The 18502-nt window shown below is 35.9% G+C and overlaps 1 protein-coding gene across 2 annotated transcripts in view; it reads right to left on the bottom strand.

Annotated features, from left to right (window-relative positions):
• IPO11 (importin 11) overlaps window positions 1-18502 on the bottom strand; it is a 96948-nt gene that overhangs the window by 57374 nt on the left and 21072 nt on the right. For both annotated transcript variants that reach the window (XR_004420747.2, XM_033085610.1), the window contains exons 7-20: window positions 18126-18329; window positions 16291-16423; window positions 15308-15366; window positions 15150-15198; window positions 13147-13217; window positions 11590-11782; window positions 10662-10814; window positions 10360-10403; window positions 9379-9469; window positions 7844-7891; window positions 7150-7255; window positions 3199-3325; window positions 1185-1218; window positions 967-1007 (exon numbers count right to left, since the gene is read on the bottom strand). Coding sequence is in view for 1 of the 2 variants with exons in the window: in XM_033085610.1 (XP_032941501.1) it covers window positions 967-1007; window positions 1185-1218; window positions 3199-3325; window positions 7150-7255; window positions 7844-7891; window positions 9379-9469; window positions 10360-10403; window positions 10662-10814; window positions 11590-11782; window positions 13147-13217; window positions 15150-15198; window positions 15308-15366; window positions 16291-16423; window positions 18126-18329 (1353 nt within the window). In the remaining variant the exon portion in view is untranslated. The remainder of the gene's footprint in view (window positions 1-966; window positions 1008-1184; window positions 1219-3198; window positions 3326-7149; window positions 7256-7843; window positions 7892-9378; window positions 9470-10359; window positions 10404-10661; window positions 10815-11589; window positions 11783-13146; window positions 13218-15149; window positions 15199-15307; window positions 15367-16290; window positions 16424-18125; window positions 18330-18502) is intronic.

Raw genomic sequence — 18502 nt, 5'->3', positions numbered from 1 at the left:
CACAAACTTTAAAAAGTTGTGCACAAAGAGTGCAAAATATTACTCTTTCACTTGAAAAAAAAAAGTAGATGAGCCAATTACTGCCTAAGCAAGGTCAAAAGATTTGGATTACTCCTACATACCAATCAAACATGATCAGTTTGAATGGATACGATTTTCACATTTTGATAAGTGTAAATATGATTTTACAGGTAAAACGGGCTGTCTCTCTAGAGGGAACACTTTGTTAGAGTCAAACCAAAGGTATAGTCTTCCAGCTTTTGAGTCAGTAGATAAAAATTAAATATTGAACTGGAAAAGACAACTTAGATAATTCCACTGTTTACAGTCTAGATGTAGTCTGCATTTTTGGTTTGCTTGTTCTCAAGTGACTTGAAATTAGCATGGAAAATGAAATGAGAAAAAACATCTGCAAAATACGAATGACCAAAATGAAACTTTGGTTTCATTTCAGTATTTTCCACTGTTTACTTAATGACAACAGTAATGACCATGGTAAAGAACACAAACATAGGAGCACCACAAAGTGCCTTTTTAAGGCACTACTGTAACCACACACTTGTATTTAATACTTCTAAGAAGTAGAGGTTGGAAAGGACTGCATGAAACACACATGTGGGAAAGGCACAGTGATGTGGAGATGTATTTGTTACATACAGTTTTAATATTTTCTTACCATAAAGTAACTTAGTATCTGGCAACACCCAGTATACAGAGCACTAAACGCACTGCTATACAGTTATAACAGCATAACACTAAAATGTTCTGAACTGTGTAGCTACACATTAGCAACCTTAACAGCAGCAGTATGAGTATATATTTTGGTCTGTGAAGACTGAATATACAACACTAACGTGCACACACATCGACTACTAAACAACATTGCTCAAAATTAAATTGGAAAGCATTTTTTCCTGCTTTTCTCTACAGATTTATCTACTCTCCAGAATATATAAATGCTCTTACCGGTAAGAACTGGTCAGTTCTGAACTCAAAGTCATCTACAGGTAAATAAACATTAAGGAAAAATAATACAGACCACAGATAGATACCAAGACTTAAATGAGTAAACGTTACATGGATATTCAAAAAACAAAACACGAAGAATTTGGAAGTAAGTTTAAAATTAGTTGGTTTCCAGTAACTCAGAATTAAGAACTAATCAGTTTTGCAAATAAGGATATTTAACTTCAGTGTCGTAGCTGTCTCAATACGAACCTGAAAGAAAAAAGTCAAGAAGCATCATGCATATGTCCATTAAATATTTTGGTGATCCACAGAGTACCTGACAATATCAAATAACTTGATGTTTTGGTAATTGAATGATTCTTCGTGTTATATCATCCTCTAAGAAATGTAGTTAGTTCATTTTCATTCACTTTCATTTTAGTACACTTTACATTTTATTTATCATTGCTAAAGTGGTAGAAATTGAAAAAGCTACTCAGGCAAAACCTTCAAGAACAAGAAACAATTAAACAAGAAGATATCTATCTAAACTGTGACAAAAAACTCCTGCAATATAGGAGGAGTTTTACTTGGAATTATGTCACAGCTTGCTGTCAACTAAGAAGCACAGAATAAATAAATTCAATAAGTTAGACTGTTCTTCCTGTAGATGCTTAGAAATGCCTTAGAAAGCATTAAAGAAAATAGTTGACACAGAAACAAAACCTGCTCTGCTGTCTGGAATCACAGAAATTATTGCTATGACTGGTAATTACTAAGTAATATGTACCTACCAAACTAGCAAAGTTCATTGATTGTTTTTGGGTTTTTTTTGTGGGCTGTTAGCCCAGTTTGTTTAAAAACAAAAAAAAACAATAGCAAAACCAGCATACTAACTTCATCTCACCTGCTGGTAAACTGAAGTTGTAGATTAAAATTACAGATTTGTACTCAAGCAGTTTAGCAACCAAGGCCATTTATCATATTCTGTTAGCAGGTAACTTGAATGCCTTAATAACCATAGAATCACACAACCATTATGGATGTAAGAGATGGTTAAGATCATCTAGTCCAACCATCAAACCAGTACACCATAACTAAACCATGTCCTCAACTGCCCTAACCACACATTATTGAAACATTTCCAGGTGACTCCACCTCTTCCAACACTTGACCACTCTTACAGCCAAGAAATTTTTCCTGATGTCCAACTTGATCCTCATTTGGTGCAGCTCGAGGCTAATTCTTGTTTTTCTGTCACTGCTTGCCTGGGAGAAGAGACCAATCCCACCTGGCCACAGCCTCCTTTCAGGCACTTGTCGAGAGTGCTAAGGTCACCCCTGAGCTTCCTTTCCTCTGGGACAAACACCCCCAGCTCCCTCAGCTGCTCCTCTCAGGACTGGTGCTCCAGACCCTGCCCCAGCTCCATTGCCCTTCTCTGGACTCACTCCAGCCCCTCAGTGTCTTTCTTGCACTGAGGGCCCAGAACTGGACACAGCACTCGAGGTGTGGCCTCAGCAGTGCCCAGGACAGGGGGACAATCCCTGCCCTGCTCCTGCTGGCCACACTATTGCTGATCCAGGCCAGGATGCCATTGGCCTTCTTGGCCACCTGGGCACACCCTGGCTCATGTTCAGCTGCTGGCACCAGCACCGCCAGGTCCTTCCCAGCCACTCTGTCCCAGCCTGTGGCACTGCCTGGGGCTGCTGTGACCCAAGGGCAGGACCCAGCACTGGGCCTTGTTGAACCTCACACCACTGGCCTTGGCCATGATCCAGCCTGTACAGCTCCCACTGCAGAGCCTTCCTGCCTTCCAGCAGATCATCACTCCCACCCAGCTTGGTGTGATCTGCAAACTCACCTGATCAATGCTGTATAGTAAAGGGACTAGCCACAGAATAATTCTTTTCTATCTACACAAAGTATCCCTTTGTTTATAAATCACTGTAAGACATTTCATAATTTTATTCCTATAAAAAAAAGATTGTTGCTCTCGCAATTCATTTTCCCACCAAAGTCATCACCTATTGAACATGTTCAGGCCCCATTCAAAATCTTTGACATTACTGTTCAGTATCTCCACAATTAAACATCACTGCATCTTCCCAATGGTTCACCTTCTGCAAGACACAACAGACTTTAAGGCATGATCTGTGAAATTCTCCATCAAGTTTACACAAAGAGAGCTATTTCTGTTTCATCTGTGTAACAACAAATGTGGACTGCAAAAGATTAGTCATTTATACTCACCACTAAGTCACGGTCTTGAAGCAAGTTACGAATTGCTTCATATAAAACAGGTCTCAAGTCTGATTTGAATTTTACAGAAATCCACTGTCCAATCAGCCATATTACTCGTCGGCGTATTGGTTTATACCTTTAAAAGTAGGAGGAAAAAAATTGCAGTTGTTAACTCATTACATTAGTTGTTACAGAATACGTTGATAAAAAAGAAATCCAAGAATCATGATGAAAATGCCATTGCCCAAAACAATTAAAAGATTTAGTTTGTCAAGATCAATTTCAGTGCAAAAAACTTTTCCATGAAAATTTTTCACAAGAAGGCTCAGGAAAAACCAGCTTAGTCCGAAAAAGATGATTTTCATTCTAAATTACTGAATCTTAGATGTCTCCCTAGAGATACAGTTCGCTCTGCTCTCAGCATACCAATTAAAAAAAAAAAAAAGTTACAGTTATTACTGCAATCATGTATCTACTCCTTTCACTACAGTTTCCAGCAATTCTCCTGACATTCTGTTTAAGCTCAAAAATTTTAAGTCAGGTAACATTTAAAAATGCTAACTTAAGGACTGCACTATAGCAACTGTCAGAGTAGTTCACTTCATCAGTCTAAAACTATTCTAAGAACAGACACTACCTAATCTTGTATTAGTGCCACAAGGGCACAAATCAAACTGCTTTAGAGTTGATGGGAAGAACACACTAGAACAATGATTGAGAAAAGCATTTCACAGAGTGGTTATTTTTCTCCACTGATCAAATAACTCAGATTTATGTTTAACTTACAGACGTATAAAGCTAAGAAAGATTAATCATATCCAGAGTATTTTAACTAATATATTATTATAAATGTATTTTTCACTTTTTTAATTTGATGAATTACTGCTTTGTAAGCACCAAGGAGCCATTTAAACTAAATTTATTGAGGTTTCTCTACATTTAATAAGTGTGTTTTATTAAACATTGCCATAATGATAAGACTATAAACAAAGAACATCTTCAGAGAACATGAAAGTTGTGTCTACGGTAAATATAAAGCAATTCATTAGACTGGAACACATATCTAATGAGGAACAACAGTCCAATGTTGCTTGACGTTTACTGAGTAGTAGTGCAATACAAATACAGCATGAAGTATGACTTGCACAAAACATTGCCTTATTAACGCATCCTTTAATTGTATTCAAGAAGCTGTGATGATACTTGTCCTACTCTTAGAAGGCCTGTATCTGACACTTAATCTTGTAAACATCAGAGTATTTAAAAAACAAAGTAATTTTCTTGATATTGGAGTTGGATAGTTTTCAAACCACTATCACACAAAGGAAAGTTTTAAATGACATGATGCAAGTACATAACTGTCTGCTAACAACAAAGATTTTCAGGTTAAGTAGTATCTATAGTAGTTCAACACATACATCCTAGCTCTGCATCTCTATATTATTTTTCTTTCCATAGTAGAGAAAATACAGCATGCTTCCGAGATTTTTAGGGGTAAGTACATGTTTGGGTTTTGTCTGGATTTCGTTTTTTTGTTTGGGGTGTTTTTTTGTGGTTTTTTGTGGGTTTTTTAATTCTGAAGTTTCTCATAGATGCTCATTTTTGAGGTGCTACTTTTTCTACATTCACTACTTCTGGGATTCACCTGGTAGATTAGCTTTTACACAAAGAGCACACAGTGATTGAGCATAGATCCACCACTAAGCCTAGTGGACCTAAAGCTCACACAGGAAAAGTGACCATATTCCAAAATAAGGCAATCTCTGCTGCTCTTAGTCACATGACAGTACCTTAAAGTAGCCTGAACTACATTAGATATTCAAGTCAAAAGTACTTTACTTCCTCTCTCAACAGGAAATGTTGTTTTACAGACGAGTTATTGCAAAAAAAAAAAAAGTACTCTGTAAACTACTTTCATATTATGGAGAAGTTTCTCATTAATCAGTACAAAACTAGGTATCATGGCAATTGATAAATTTGGCAATGCACTATTTCTAAAAATCTTTTAGAACTTCTTTTATGAATTCCATATGTCTTCTATTGCTACGGTTATAACTGATGGGTTTACTATCAACAGGTAACGAAAACATTCAGAGAAAACAAAACACTGCAAATTCCACGCTGCTGACAACACATGGTTTTGTGTTTCCAAACATCAACCAGTGCTGAACAAGCATACTAGTCACCATGGGACATTCTGTGGTACAGCAGTGGACCCTGTGACCCACTTTATCTGAACTGCATGTGTATTCCCAAAGCTGCTGTTAAAGCAGTACTCTGTTCAAGCCACTAATCCTGCCTTCCCTTATTGCCCTGGAATGATGAAGGTATAAAAGTAGTACAAGTTAACAGAGCTTCAAAATTTCAGACAACTTCTACTGCAAGCTTCTGTCCCCACAGGACTTACATCCTGGGATATCACAAATACCAACCAAACAGTTAGATCAGGCGTCTTCCAGTAATACAACTGTATCGACAACACAAAACTTGTCAGTTTTACTTAGGCTATTTGGGTGAGTACCATACCACAGCTGGCATGGGCTGCAAAGATCAGGGCAGCTTTATTTAGAAAATGCTGCTGGTGGAGCACAACAGAAAATGAACCTTATACAAGATCTCCCATTTTTTCCTGCTTTTCTAACATTTAGCCTAATCATTAGAGTACTTGGCCACTTGCAAATACTAAGTGAAATCTTAGTTAAATACATAGTCTAAAGACAAGAAGAATAAACACATTAGGAAACAGCAGGTAAACAACTGTGGCAATCATTATTTGACACTAACATAAGGTTATGCATCCAAAAGTAATTAATTTTTTCAAAGTTTATTGTAGTGAAATGAAGAATTTTAATATTTTAAGTTCCACTCTGCAGGAAACTGAAATCGCTTTGTAAACAGAGCATTTGGAAATAAAAGAGTTGACTAGCAACCTATTATGGAAAATAATTTACAATTTATAGTAGCTCCTAACGTATAAGGAAACAAATTAGTTCATGTTTCACATAAAAATTGCCACTTGGTAAGACGAATTGCAAATGTAGAAGAAAAATATAGTAAGTCTTCAAAGGACATTCAGGTCACTGCTAATGACTGCACTGTGAAAAATAGGACACACTTATTTAGAGTCAAAGGCTGATTTGAACTTTTCTGATAAGGATTAGCATGCACAATACTGGTCACCGTCCTACCCCTGGGGAAAGACTGAGCTCGAGGGAAAGGGAGGAACAGTGTCTTCCAGATAGTTACAAGGTGTGACAGCTCTGTCTGTACTGAGATGTCAAAAATGATCTTTCAAAATACCCATTTCAAAACACCCATCCACCAAACAATAGGAGGTACCCACGTGAAGGTCATCCAAGTGAGGGTGATCTTGGTGAGAAGGAAACATGATAGCAGATGGACTGTATAACTCTTCATGCAGAAAGAGCTCAATCATTCACACTTTACAACACAACCTAAACCCTTACTTCCCCTTTATTGCAGCAAAATTAACTGAACAAAATTACAGAGGGCTTGTATTTAAACTTAAAGAGAAGAACAAATCACTGTCTTGGCTAAACTACATTTTAGCAGGGACTATTTCCACAGATTTCAGTTGGACTCTGCTGCCTAGAGGACTCCAGGTTCTCTGGAGGCCTAAACATCTTTTTTCAAACAAGCAAAGGTGGTTATCCTGAGAAGGTTTAGTCAACTGTAATGTATGCAAGAAGACAGACAATGTACTTTTACAGCTTCGTGGAAGTATTCACAACAGAGTAATTTAAACATGAACTGTCAAGAACACTGTCACTTTTGTAACTATCAGTTATCTGTGTGCATTTCATACCTCTCCTCATTTAGTGGGTATGTTTCAAGGTTGAGTATTTTTCAATTTGGCAATTATTAGGCATTATATCTTATCAGATTTGTATCGACAGTTTGTATTTAAATGGTGAAGGCATAACAAACCAAAGTGTTTACCTGTCATGAGAAACCTGTAGTTCTGCTAATAGTTGATTTTTAAACCATTGATCAAAATCCACACTATCAAATAGTTCATAAGCAGCCAGTCCAACCGCATTATACACTGGGGAAAAACAATAGTTATGCTTATTGTTTGCTTAAATGCTAATTTTTTTAATACTAAATAATCAGATTAGTTTAATATTCAAACCACTTTTTGGTAACCTGAACATAATAAAGAAAACAAAACTTAAACATATAGAAAGTTTTATCAGATCATGGTGAAAGGAACTCTGGTGGAAATTATTAGTAAAAGAAGGACATTACAGAAGAAAATAGCTAGAAGACAAAAGAACAATGAGGATCTTATTCTATCAAAGAGAGCTCCATAAGAAACAATTATTTTCTTTTGCCATAAAATCTCCTCACTTATAAAATGGACAGAGTATCTCCATGAAAATACTTGGCACAGCAGAAAGAACAGGACAGTAAAGGAGATTCCTTGTTACAGAAAGAAGCCAAAAAGCAGTGCATTTTTACATAAACATTTTCAGAAGTGAAGGTCAACATCAATGAAAGAAGATTTAGGATTTAACTCCCACTTTCCAAATGACTTTAAAAAAATCTTGCAAATACTTCATGCAATTTTTGAGAAGTAAAACACATACACAAATGCTCTGTTATTTCAAAGATAAAGTAAAACTTAATTTACCAGCATCTTTAATCAGTATAGCATTGGTATTTTCCATGTTGGTAGATCCTACAAGCCAAAGTTAAATAAAAAAGTGTCACTAAAACCAGGAATGCAACCAACTTTGCACTTATATGTTTTAAGAAAGGAAGACATTAATTAAAACTGCTTTCACTGCTTTTACTCAATTTACAAATTCAGTTTGATACTTTGTTTAGTGAATACATCAAAATCAAATCTCTGCTTTCATATTCTATTTCTTACTTACTTCTTTGGAGAACATTTTTAATAACAACATACATGTAAGTCAGAAGCAAGTATTTTAAATAGACTCAAAACCTTCAAATTGCAGACAACTGTCAACCTCACAGTACTACATGCAAAAGGGTCCTAGACCTGGTTCCCTGATTTTTTATACACGTGTGCCTAAAAGTTAATATTTTCTGAATTTTTAAGAATTAATGGATTCTTCATAACATCTAGTACTTCAACAATAAATTTCAGTTCGAAAACAGGAAGAGCAGAAGAAAACTGCTAGGTGACCCAGGAGAATTTAAAAAGTACTGGTATACCTTTTAGCACAGTAGTATTAACTTAGGTAATTTTTGGAAAACAAAACCACATTATAACTGTCAACTCTGTTTACTACTCCCCGTATTACAGTACAAGAAGCCATCCCAAAACCTATGTACACAAAGTAGTTTATGAACAGATCTGTGAAGTTAGAAACCACTCTCAGAAAATGTGCATTTATTTTATTTTAATATAATGTAATGATCCTTTCCGATAACCTTGAGTAAAAAATACTGCAACTCAACTAAAACAACCAGGGGAAACAACCTGAACTGAAATGACAGGGGGAAAAAAGCCACTTCCACTTATGATCTTTCCTGGTCATTACAAAACTTAGTTTATGGGCAACGAATCATGAAGTAAAACAAAGAAAACATGAATCACTCCTCAACCTATGAATAATTCAGTCTTCATACAGAAAACCCACAAAATTTTAAAGCAGGTTCTTCAGATTTGGAAAGTCATCTAGGCTCTCCAAAATGACAGCCTAACTTAAATTTTTTCTTTTAAAGTTTTTTTTCCCCCCTCAAGATTTTGGCAGAGACACAGCATGAACTGCCTTGTAACATTTGAACAGGAAGTTCCCAACTAAAAACCCAATGAATTAATTAAGCTTGTGGATCAGATCCAAGAAAGCCTGAAACCTCATGATATTAGAAATGCCACAACATTTGTCATTCATCTAGAATAGTTAAGTTGAAAACCCAAGAGCCTTTATGACCTCCTCCTCCCAGATATACAATGTGTTCTGTTACAGTAAGTTTAGAAATAATTTTAGAATATTAACAAGTCCTTTGAAAAATACAGAGTGAACACACTATATAAAATTAGATGTTACAAGATCAAATTGTTTAATAGTTGGAAAGAGCATGTTATGTATTTGTCCTGGTTTAGGGCAAATTTAGGAAAAGACTTCCAAAGGGGTCCCTCTAAACAATTCTGCGTTTTGTACTTCCCTCTTTTTTTTTAAAAAAAACCCTTACCTTGTAAACTGTGAACCATTTCTAAAAGAACTGGGGTAAGAGTCTGATTATATTCATGAAAAATATCAATAAAAAGAACTTCTGTGCATGGCTGAAAGATTAAAAGATCTGGTTAGAATCTACTAAAATAAAGGCAATTAAAATACATTTCATGCTAAAATTTTAAGTGCTGAATACCTTGCACGGAAGATCACAATTTAAAACACAATACATAGTAACAAAATTAATACTGTAAGAAATACCACTCTTTATACTACACATTGTGCTTAACTCTAGCAGGAGTTTGATGGCTGCATCTATATCAACCAGTTCTGAGGCAGAAGAACAATGAATCTGTGGACTGAAACAGTTGATGCTGCACCACCAGTGACCACACTGTAGGTATGTCACAGGCTGCTTTTGTGTTGGCTTATTGGTTGCAGGCCAGGGACTGGACTTAACACCCTTTTATAACTGGAACATTTAATTTTAAAATAAAAGTAATCCAGCAAAAAACCTGAGATCTCTCTGCAAAGCAAACCCCATCAGTTACAGTTGCGAGATACACTACAAAAGCATATTTCTGATATGAACAAAATTAACTAATATAGCAAATAATTAATTAATATAATTAACAAATCAAGACGCATCTGGAACTTCCTTCACTTGTCATGTCTACTAACAAAATCATAAGTGGTTACATCAGTTAACAGTTTAAAAAAGAGAGAACTTCTGCTGGCTTTAACCAGATGCTACATAATCCAAATGCTAAAGCAAATCTTTTTCCTTTCCTCCTAAAACATTAAGTGCCCAAATTCCCATGTATTTCAGCAAATTTGAACACTGAAAAAATAACAAAATTAAACTTTACTTTACTACTAACTTTACTAAATCTGAAGAAACATAAGGATTTTATTTCAAATATTATCTGTCTCGGTTACAAAACTATCAAGAATTGCATTCAGGAATGTTCAATGGGTTTCTTTCAAATTGAACACTTACTCTAAGACTGTATTTCCATGAATCTCCTCCAGTCTCTTCTACAGCTGTTATTCCCCAAAGAAAAGAAAAAAGTAGTATTATTTCAACTGTGGTTCAAACAAAGTTTAGTGTTAGGATCTTAGACTACAGAGAAATCTTTCATTACAAAAGAATGTCTAGAGGGAATATTTGTCCATGTAAGAAGACTGCAGGAAATAAAATGGCCAATATTACAGTAGGTAATTAATGGAGAAAATGTGGATATAAAGCACTTATACAAACATCTAATTATACTACAACCAACTATAAAGCATGTTTCTTACTGAAGCTTTCCGGATCCTCTTCCCACATGGTCAATTCTTCCTTTGTCAGCAGGAAATAGTGAGTGACTAATCTCCTACATATTTCCATTAGTGTTGGGTATGTGAAAAAAGCTGTCTTTATCTTATGTGCTTCAAGGGTTTCAGGACTGCTGTCTGAAATATAACATGAAGATTCCAGATTACAATTAAGTGGCTTAATGATCAAAGATTAGTCTAGCAAAATCAGAAAAAAATCAATAAACAAAAAATTCTTACCAACTGAGAAAAATAGAAAAAAATCTATTTTCATAGCAGACTTTAACTGACTTTCCGCTGGTAAGACAGGTTTTTAAGCAAATTATCTGTTCTGACACATCAGTATATATATAAAACCTTCTCAAAATTCATAGAGAATGCTAGCTGTTAACTAGTCATTGCCACATGCAAAACCAATGTGAAAGGTTGAGGTATTTTTTTTTTTAATTCACACATACAGCAGTGTAAGAAGTTTTGAAATTGAACACAGTACTACAAAGCAAAACAAAAGAACTCCTTTTGGACTGCATCTCCAATCCACTGTGTTTCTGTATTTCATTGTACTGGTATCAGTTAATTACAGAAAATACAGCATTTTATTAAACATATCTCACAGGAAAGATGCAACAAATTAGTTGATGAAAATAAACCAAATTCTATACCTCAGCACTCTGTAAAATTAGTTCAATGGAAACTAAAACAATCAAAAACGAAAAAACATTCCTGCTCCTTTTGCATTTAAAATTCCTCTGGAATGTCATTATTTATATATATTAATACTTTAAAAGTTAAAATTACAATTATACATATTTCAACAATTATCAAAACTTTAATAAAGGAGTATTAACTGTTGAGAATAGCTAGCAAAATATTTCTCAAGACAAAAAACTATTTTAGTAAATAGCAACAGTACCTTCAATATTTTTGGATGGCTTGTATGCATAATTTTTTACAATCATCTTAATGAGATTCATGCATTGTACAATAAACTGCTCAAACACAACTCCTTCACCAGCTTCTGTGAAAACATAGCTTACAGAGAACTCCAGTGATCTCTGAATCAAAGCTGTGAATGAGAAGGGATGTTGATCCAAGAAGTCCAAAAGCTTTAAAAAATGGAAGCAGAAAAAGAGAAATGAAAACACTTTTAATGAAGTCTTATTAAATGTTTTAGTAAACTAGTTATCAAAAACAGGTGCCAATTTATACAAAATTATAGAAAACTGAACATGGATAGGAAATTAGGAAGAGATCAGTATCAATTGCTAATGAAGTATAATTTAAGAGCAAAATTCTTGATTTGGGTTCAAAACTATTTCTTTTAAGTATGAGGCACAATACCCATTTTCAAATGGACGAGCTTGCGAGTAATAAATAAAATATATCAGACATACTTAAAAGAGTTTAAGCAGATAATTCATCCCTATTAGAATTAGTGTAAACAAAAGTATATATCAATTCCCCCCCCAACACACCACTGCAGTACAAACACTTGCTTCCTCAACTTGGCTTTTCCTATTAGTGATCTGAAATACACTGGTGGATTCCTTTCATCTCCTTTAGTACTGCAAAATGCCTAAATGTATATTCTTGTATGTGAATTTCTACAGATGATAGATTACCTATTAATCAACTTCACTTTCTCTTAAGGTCTGTGAAAAAAGAGGCACATTTGTCATCTAAGTACCAAGACAAAAATAATGTGTCAGAGCATCTTCAGCTCAATTTTGGTGAAGCTGATAGTTGCTTTTACTTCTCATAACTAGGCTGAATATTTAAATTACACCCACAGCCTCTAGATAGAATCTGAAAACAACGGGAATTGAGTAGATTTGGTAACTTCAAAACAAACAAACAAAAAACAAAACGAAAAAAATCACCACAAAACAAAAAACAAAAAAACCCCCCAAAACCAAAAACCAGAACAAGAGTCTATGTTAAAATTACCTTCAATACAATATGCATTTAACAGTTACAGAGAATCAGCTGACAAGTCCAAGTATCACACTCTACAAGCCTCACACGGCAATAGAGTAGGTTGTTAATTTTCTTTTGATTAATTAGTGGCCAGTAATCCCAAAGAACTAACAAAGTCATAGAAGCAGTGATCTAACTGCACATGAAAGATAAGATGAAAGGCTTATCTCTTTTTTATTCCTTAATACCATTACCATTGTTTTACCAATGTGTCCAGAACTCTTAACAAATTTTAGCTAAATAATTTACTTACAGAATGCACTTAATTTTGTTTGAGCTAAGAAAATGTATTCTAGGCTGCTGCAACTTACATAAGTATAAACAGACTTTTCTTCAAATATACAACCCCTAACAAAGAAGTCTTAAGTTGCAGTTCCTTCCATTTCTTTGAAAGGTCTGAAACAGATTCACCTTAAGGCACATATGTGTCTGTATGGGGGCTGCGCCTCCAGAACTAGAAACTATACAGTAACTGAAAAGAGATTTTACTTACCACTTTAGTGAACAGAATTATGGTCTTTTCTAGACGATCTCTGCATATGCTTTCTGCTCTTATACTTCTACCTGGTAAATCAGACATTTCATGACTATTATTTTTTAGACATTCAATTTCTTTCTGGATAGCTAAGTTTTAAATAATTAACACAGGAGAAGAACTTATTTTTACTGTAGTTAAGAGATTAAGTTAAGCCTGAAAGTTCTAGGACAAAATAAATTCCAAGTCAAATTCAAGGTAATGAGTACTGGCAATAAAAAATCTTAAATTGTTTCTCTCAACTGTAGTGAAATTCACTGCACTTGATCAGGCTATAACAATTACAACATCATTACAGAAAATTCAATGATAAAAGGCAGTTAAAATAATGCAAGCAAATGCTAGTACAGACTAAAAAAAAAATCACTGAAAATACAAAGATGTTCTTCTAATAAAACTATTACCACATACTATTACATGCTTTTCTAGAAACTCCATTTTAAAGAATAATTTATTATGCACATTAGAAAACATTCCAAACTGGGAAAAACCCAGACAAAACTTTTATAAAGCACAACAAAAACTAGAAAGGGCCATATGGAAGGCACACAGGTAGATATAACAAATGTAAACACTAATCCTGTAAGGTACTTGTACCTGCTTTTGCAAAACAATTTACTCGTCAGAAAAGTGGAAATAGGAAGGTTCAGCTCAGTTCTTGTCTTAGGACACAGAAACCCTCATATTCTAGGGAACTACAATAAACATCAACCTTCAGTACAGAATGACCTTCAATTTCTTCTATTCAAACTCTGCATCTTTCTTGTCAAAAATGAAAGAGCCAAGAGGAACCTGACTGTAGTATAGTGAAAATGGCAAATGGGGGCAGTTTCCATCTCTTCTAAAAACAAGAATCAAAGTCCAGATCAGCCCTCTTACCGATGAACCCAGGAACTTCATCAGAATATAAATACAGTAATTTCACGACCATAAGGCGCACACCCTGAGAGTCAGCAAACTTCGCAACTTTGCAGATCATATAAGGTGCATCGGACTATAAGGTGCACTTTTTTTTTTGCAGCAAGGAGCCGTGCGGCGCACAACAAAGTAACAAATTACTGGCAGGTGTTCAATTTGCAAACATTTTTCGAAGGTGTAGCTTTTAAACGCAGCCCCAGGTGCCCTCCTCATGCAGTGGGCCCTGGCACTCCAGCCTGCCCCCGGCGCCGGCTGGCACAGCTAACGGCTCCCACCGTGCAGCTGTGCTGCATCCCGGCTTCCCTCCAGCCACCGGCGGCGATGCTTCTCACTGCTTTCCCACAGCGGCGCTTCTCACGGCTTTCCCGCAGTGGCGCTTCTCGCTGCTTCTCGCTGCTTCCCCCCAGCTGTGCTGCTTTCCCCCACTTCCCCGCGGCCGGCCATTGCACCATTTCTCATCACTTCCCCGCGGCAGCCACACCGCTTCTCGCTGCTTCCCCGTGGTCGGCAGCCGCGCTGTTTCCCCCTGCTTCTCCCTGGCTAGTGGCCGCGCCGCATCCCAGTGTACCCCAGCCTGGCGGCCACGGCTCCCACAGTTCCCGACTCGGCTCGCAGCTCACACTTCCGGGTTTGCAAATTTTGCAACTTTGTACATTATATAAGGGACACTGGACTATAAGGCGCACTTCCAGGTTCGGACCAAAATTTTAGTCAAAAGGGTGCACCTTATAGCCGTGAAATTACTGTATATCAAAATTCCATATAAATTATTTTAAAAAACTCTTCCTATTCAATTTAAAATCTATTCTCGTAAAAAAGTGTTTTTGAAGTATGACACCAAATACAATTCTGGTGTGATTTTATCCCATTGATACAAAAGGACACTTTTTCTGAATTCTTCTGATAGTTTCAGCAGCATAAGAAGAAATCGTTTTGACTTACACAAAAATACCTTGCACCTAAACATTTATTGATGATACACTAGCTGTGTATTTGCAGTCAGCTTCTAATGTTTAACAATGAAAAAATACTCAGATACTTACTACAATCCAGAAACTGTTTCAGCCGTTCAAATACGGCATGTAGAAAACCCTGAAAAACAAACATGTCTTTGAAAGATGAAGTTTATTCTGCACAGTATTATGAGAATATCTGAAACCATCACAAAAGATTTCTAATCTGGAGCTAGAAACGCACTTACCATCACCTCTGCGTTCCAATGAGGTTCTACAAAGCCATGGACCGTTAGTTTCCGAAGCACTGGGAAAAAAAATTACTTGGGTAGCTATTTATTAGCTCTTGTTTCTACAAGTTTCAGAACACAATTGCAATTCCACTTTCCATGCCTTTCTTTCAACTCAACGCTTTAAAAATTACACATAGTTTTATTTTAGGTCCTGGACGCCTCATCCATACCTAGCATTCACCTTGTTGAAACTACTTTAAAATACACCTTGTGTAAAATAATGAAGAGAACGCCAAGAATTACTCAGTCAGGAAGAATTCCAACAAAACTCTAAGTATTCAAGTCCTGAAAGATCCTGCAGTAGGAAAAGGGTGAAGTACAGTCAAGTAACGTCCATAAGCCACTTGTAAATTCTCTCAGGTTTATCACTGCCAGTAACCCAGAAGAGCTGCACATTGCATCTTCTGAAACAATTCAGTACACATATTATCTACATTGCAAGCGTTTAATACAAAAATCTCCATTGTTCAAAGCAGCAAAGTAGTCAGGATATGCATTTGAGCATCAACCTAAAACACACTAACTGTTAAGGCTAGCTTTTTACTGGACACAGAGTGAACTTAATGGAAAGAAATGTGTAGCTCAGCTTCCTCAATTAAGTGCTCAAGACATGCAAGCCTAAATTGCAACACACTAAGAAAGCATCCTGTTTTGCCACCCACTTTCCAAATTCCTAGACACTGACTACTTACAAGATGCACAGCGGAACGCCAGTTTCTCACATACTGAGAAACAAGAATGCTCTCCTTCCCTTCTGCATGGGCAATCCTCCTTCTGCCTTGCAAACAGTACAGGCAGAATAAACCAAGAATATTATTTTATTTCCAATGGGTATGTTTTTGTTAGAGAATGGGAACTATTTACCAAAGAAGTTCTACATATTCCCTGTGAAGAAAGTTATTTCATTCCTTACACTTAACGTCATTCTATATTATTACCTTTTAATGACAACAAGGTCCTTTCTAGTGAATTTGCAGCTGCAGCTTCATCCCCTGTACAAATCTGCTGTAGGAATGTATCTGTATGATGATTCCACAAGGAACAGGTAAAGCTATAAATACTTGATGTAAGCTGAAAAAGGAAGAGCAAGAATATATTTTGTTTCCTGAATTCTGCTATACCATAATAAATCCCTAAATTTAAAGGCTGGTTTAGACTATTAAAATATTTAATCTGGCTTTTTGTATGTATCACAGGCCACAATGTTTAATTTGCCTCTTTGTTGTAATGAGTTGTACTAACTTAAAAATATTTTCCAGAAAGATGTTTTGCCTTCATTTGAAGATGTTATGATAGACTCACTGTTTTCCTGGACTACTTGGGTCTATGACTCTCACCTTAGAGAAAACTATTTAGGGCTCCTTTCTTACCTGATTTTCAGTAAATACAGCTGCTGGTGTATAATATAGCATGAAGCTTCAAAAAATTATCAGTTTTCCTCATCATCTCTTCTCCCACTAAGACAAGCTATCCATCTTACAGTTAAATTAATGTCTGAATCAGTAAATGTCTGAATCAGCTTACTCTGGGACATACTTAGCAGTTACAGGTACAATAGTATTGAACAATGCCTACTCCAAAACTGACTTTACTTTGTTGATATAGCTGCAAACACTGACTTTTTCCCTCATTTTTTTTTAAAACACAGAATAACAAATAGTTTCTAATCAGGTAAAACTGAACAAATCTCAAACTTAATTCACATTACAGTTCACACATAGTGCTTAACTGATAAAGATATCTGAACTACAAACAGAATATAAAGGTTTTCTCACTCAGTTATGGTAGCCCTTGACAGCTTCATAACTGCAGATTTCTATACTTAGTCTGCTACACCTTGTTTAAATGGAGTCAAAAGAACATGACTTGTTCATTTAGCTGCTTTGACTGAGTTAATGTTAGTAAAGGTCCTATTTACAAGTCAGTCTTCAATGCCTCAGACTCCTGATGGTTAAAACTTCATCTTATTGATTACATAGACAGAAATTTCTACATAGATAAATAGGTAAATCTCCATAAACAGTCTTCCTTTTCAGTGCTCTTTCCTTTAAAATGAAGGAATAAACTAAAATTTCAAAAATTCAAAATTTAAAGGTTTGGAAAAAATGTTTAACTCACTAAATTCATTTAACTGTACTACATTGTTGCACAGCTCCAAATGGGTTTGGAGATGCATGGTCTGCAGCCAAAATTACATCGGTGTTCTAATCAGTGGATTTTTACAGTGGAGAATGTAAGATGAATGACACGAGATTTTGCATTTGCAGTCTTGCTTTTCAATTAACCTGAAGAGAGGGTCTGGAAAAACCTCAAACACTTTCCTGCTGATGACAAAAAACTAAAATATGGTAGCATATAAGTCTAAACCCCAGTATTTCTTAAAGACTGTATTGACTTAAGAATTTAGAACACACCTCCAAAGAAACTCCATAAATTCCTAGAAAAGTAAGATAATACACATCATAGGGCTGATTGACATGTAGATACTATGTTCTATGCTCTGTAGATGAAGCTCTGGTTCTTTACAGAAATTATGATAATGCTCAAGCTGTATGCAAAATTAATAAAGGTCTCAAACATTGCATCCAGAAACTGACTTCCACTTATTCCATAGTACACAGATATATCCACAACGTAAGAGCACTTCTGTTCCAAGGACAGATATTTAAGTCCACAGACATACCCTTAATGCCATGCCAGCTAAACTCAGGAAGGAATAAGCATGTACAATGCAAAGTCTGCATGCTCTACAATACTGCATCACATTACTTACATCGTAGAAAAGCTTCCTATCTGCAGCAAGCCGTTTGGATGCCAGGGTCTTTGTAACATGGTAAAACGTAAGTAGCGCCCTGTGTTGTTGAAGATCATCCTGCACCTTCACAGATTCTACAAGAGTGGGTATAAGTTCTGGCCACTGCCTTGGGCAGTCCACTCTGGCAACTTTAGCAATCAGTACAGAGATCTGAGTCGCTATCTGCAACAAAAAAAACAAAACAAAACAAACACAGATACCACTAAGTCAAAGGGAATTTAGAAAATAAATAATGATGGGATACACAGCCAACTAAAACCTGAACCAAAAAAGACTAGTATGGATTGCTAGAGTTTTGTGTGCTTTTACTTAAGCTGTTTTAAAGTTTGCTGAAT

Source organism: Catharus ustulatus, chromosome Z, assembly GCF_009819885.2.
Source record: "Catharus ustulatus isolate bCatUst1 chromosome Z, bCatUst1.pri.v2, whole genome shotgun sequence".
Lineage (NCBI taxonomy): Eukaryota > Metazoa > Chordata > Aves > Passeriformes > Turdidae > Catharus > Catharus ustulatus.
The sequence above is the reverse complement of the archived record's forward strand: the minus strand, read 5'-3'. Positions and strand labels throughout refer to the sequence as shown.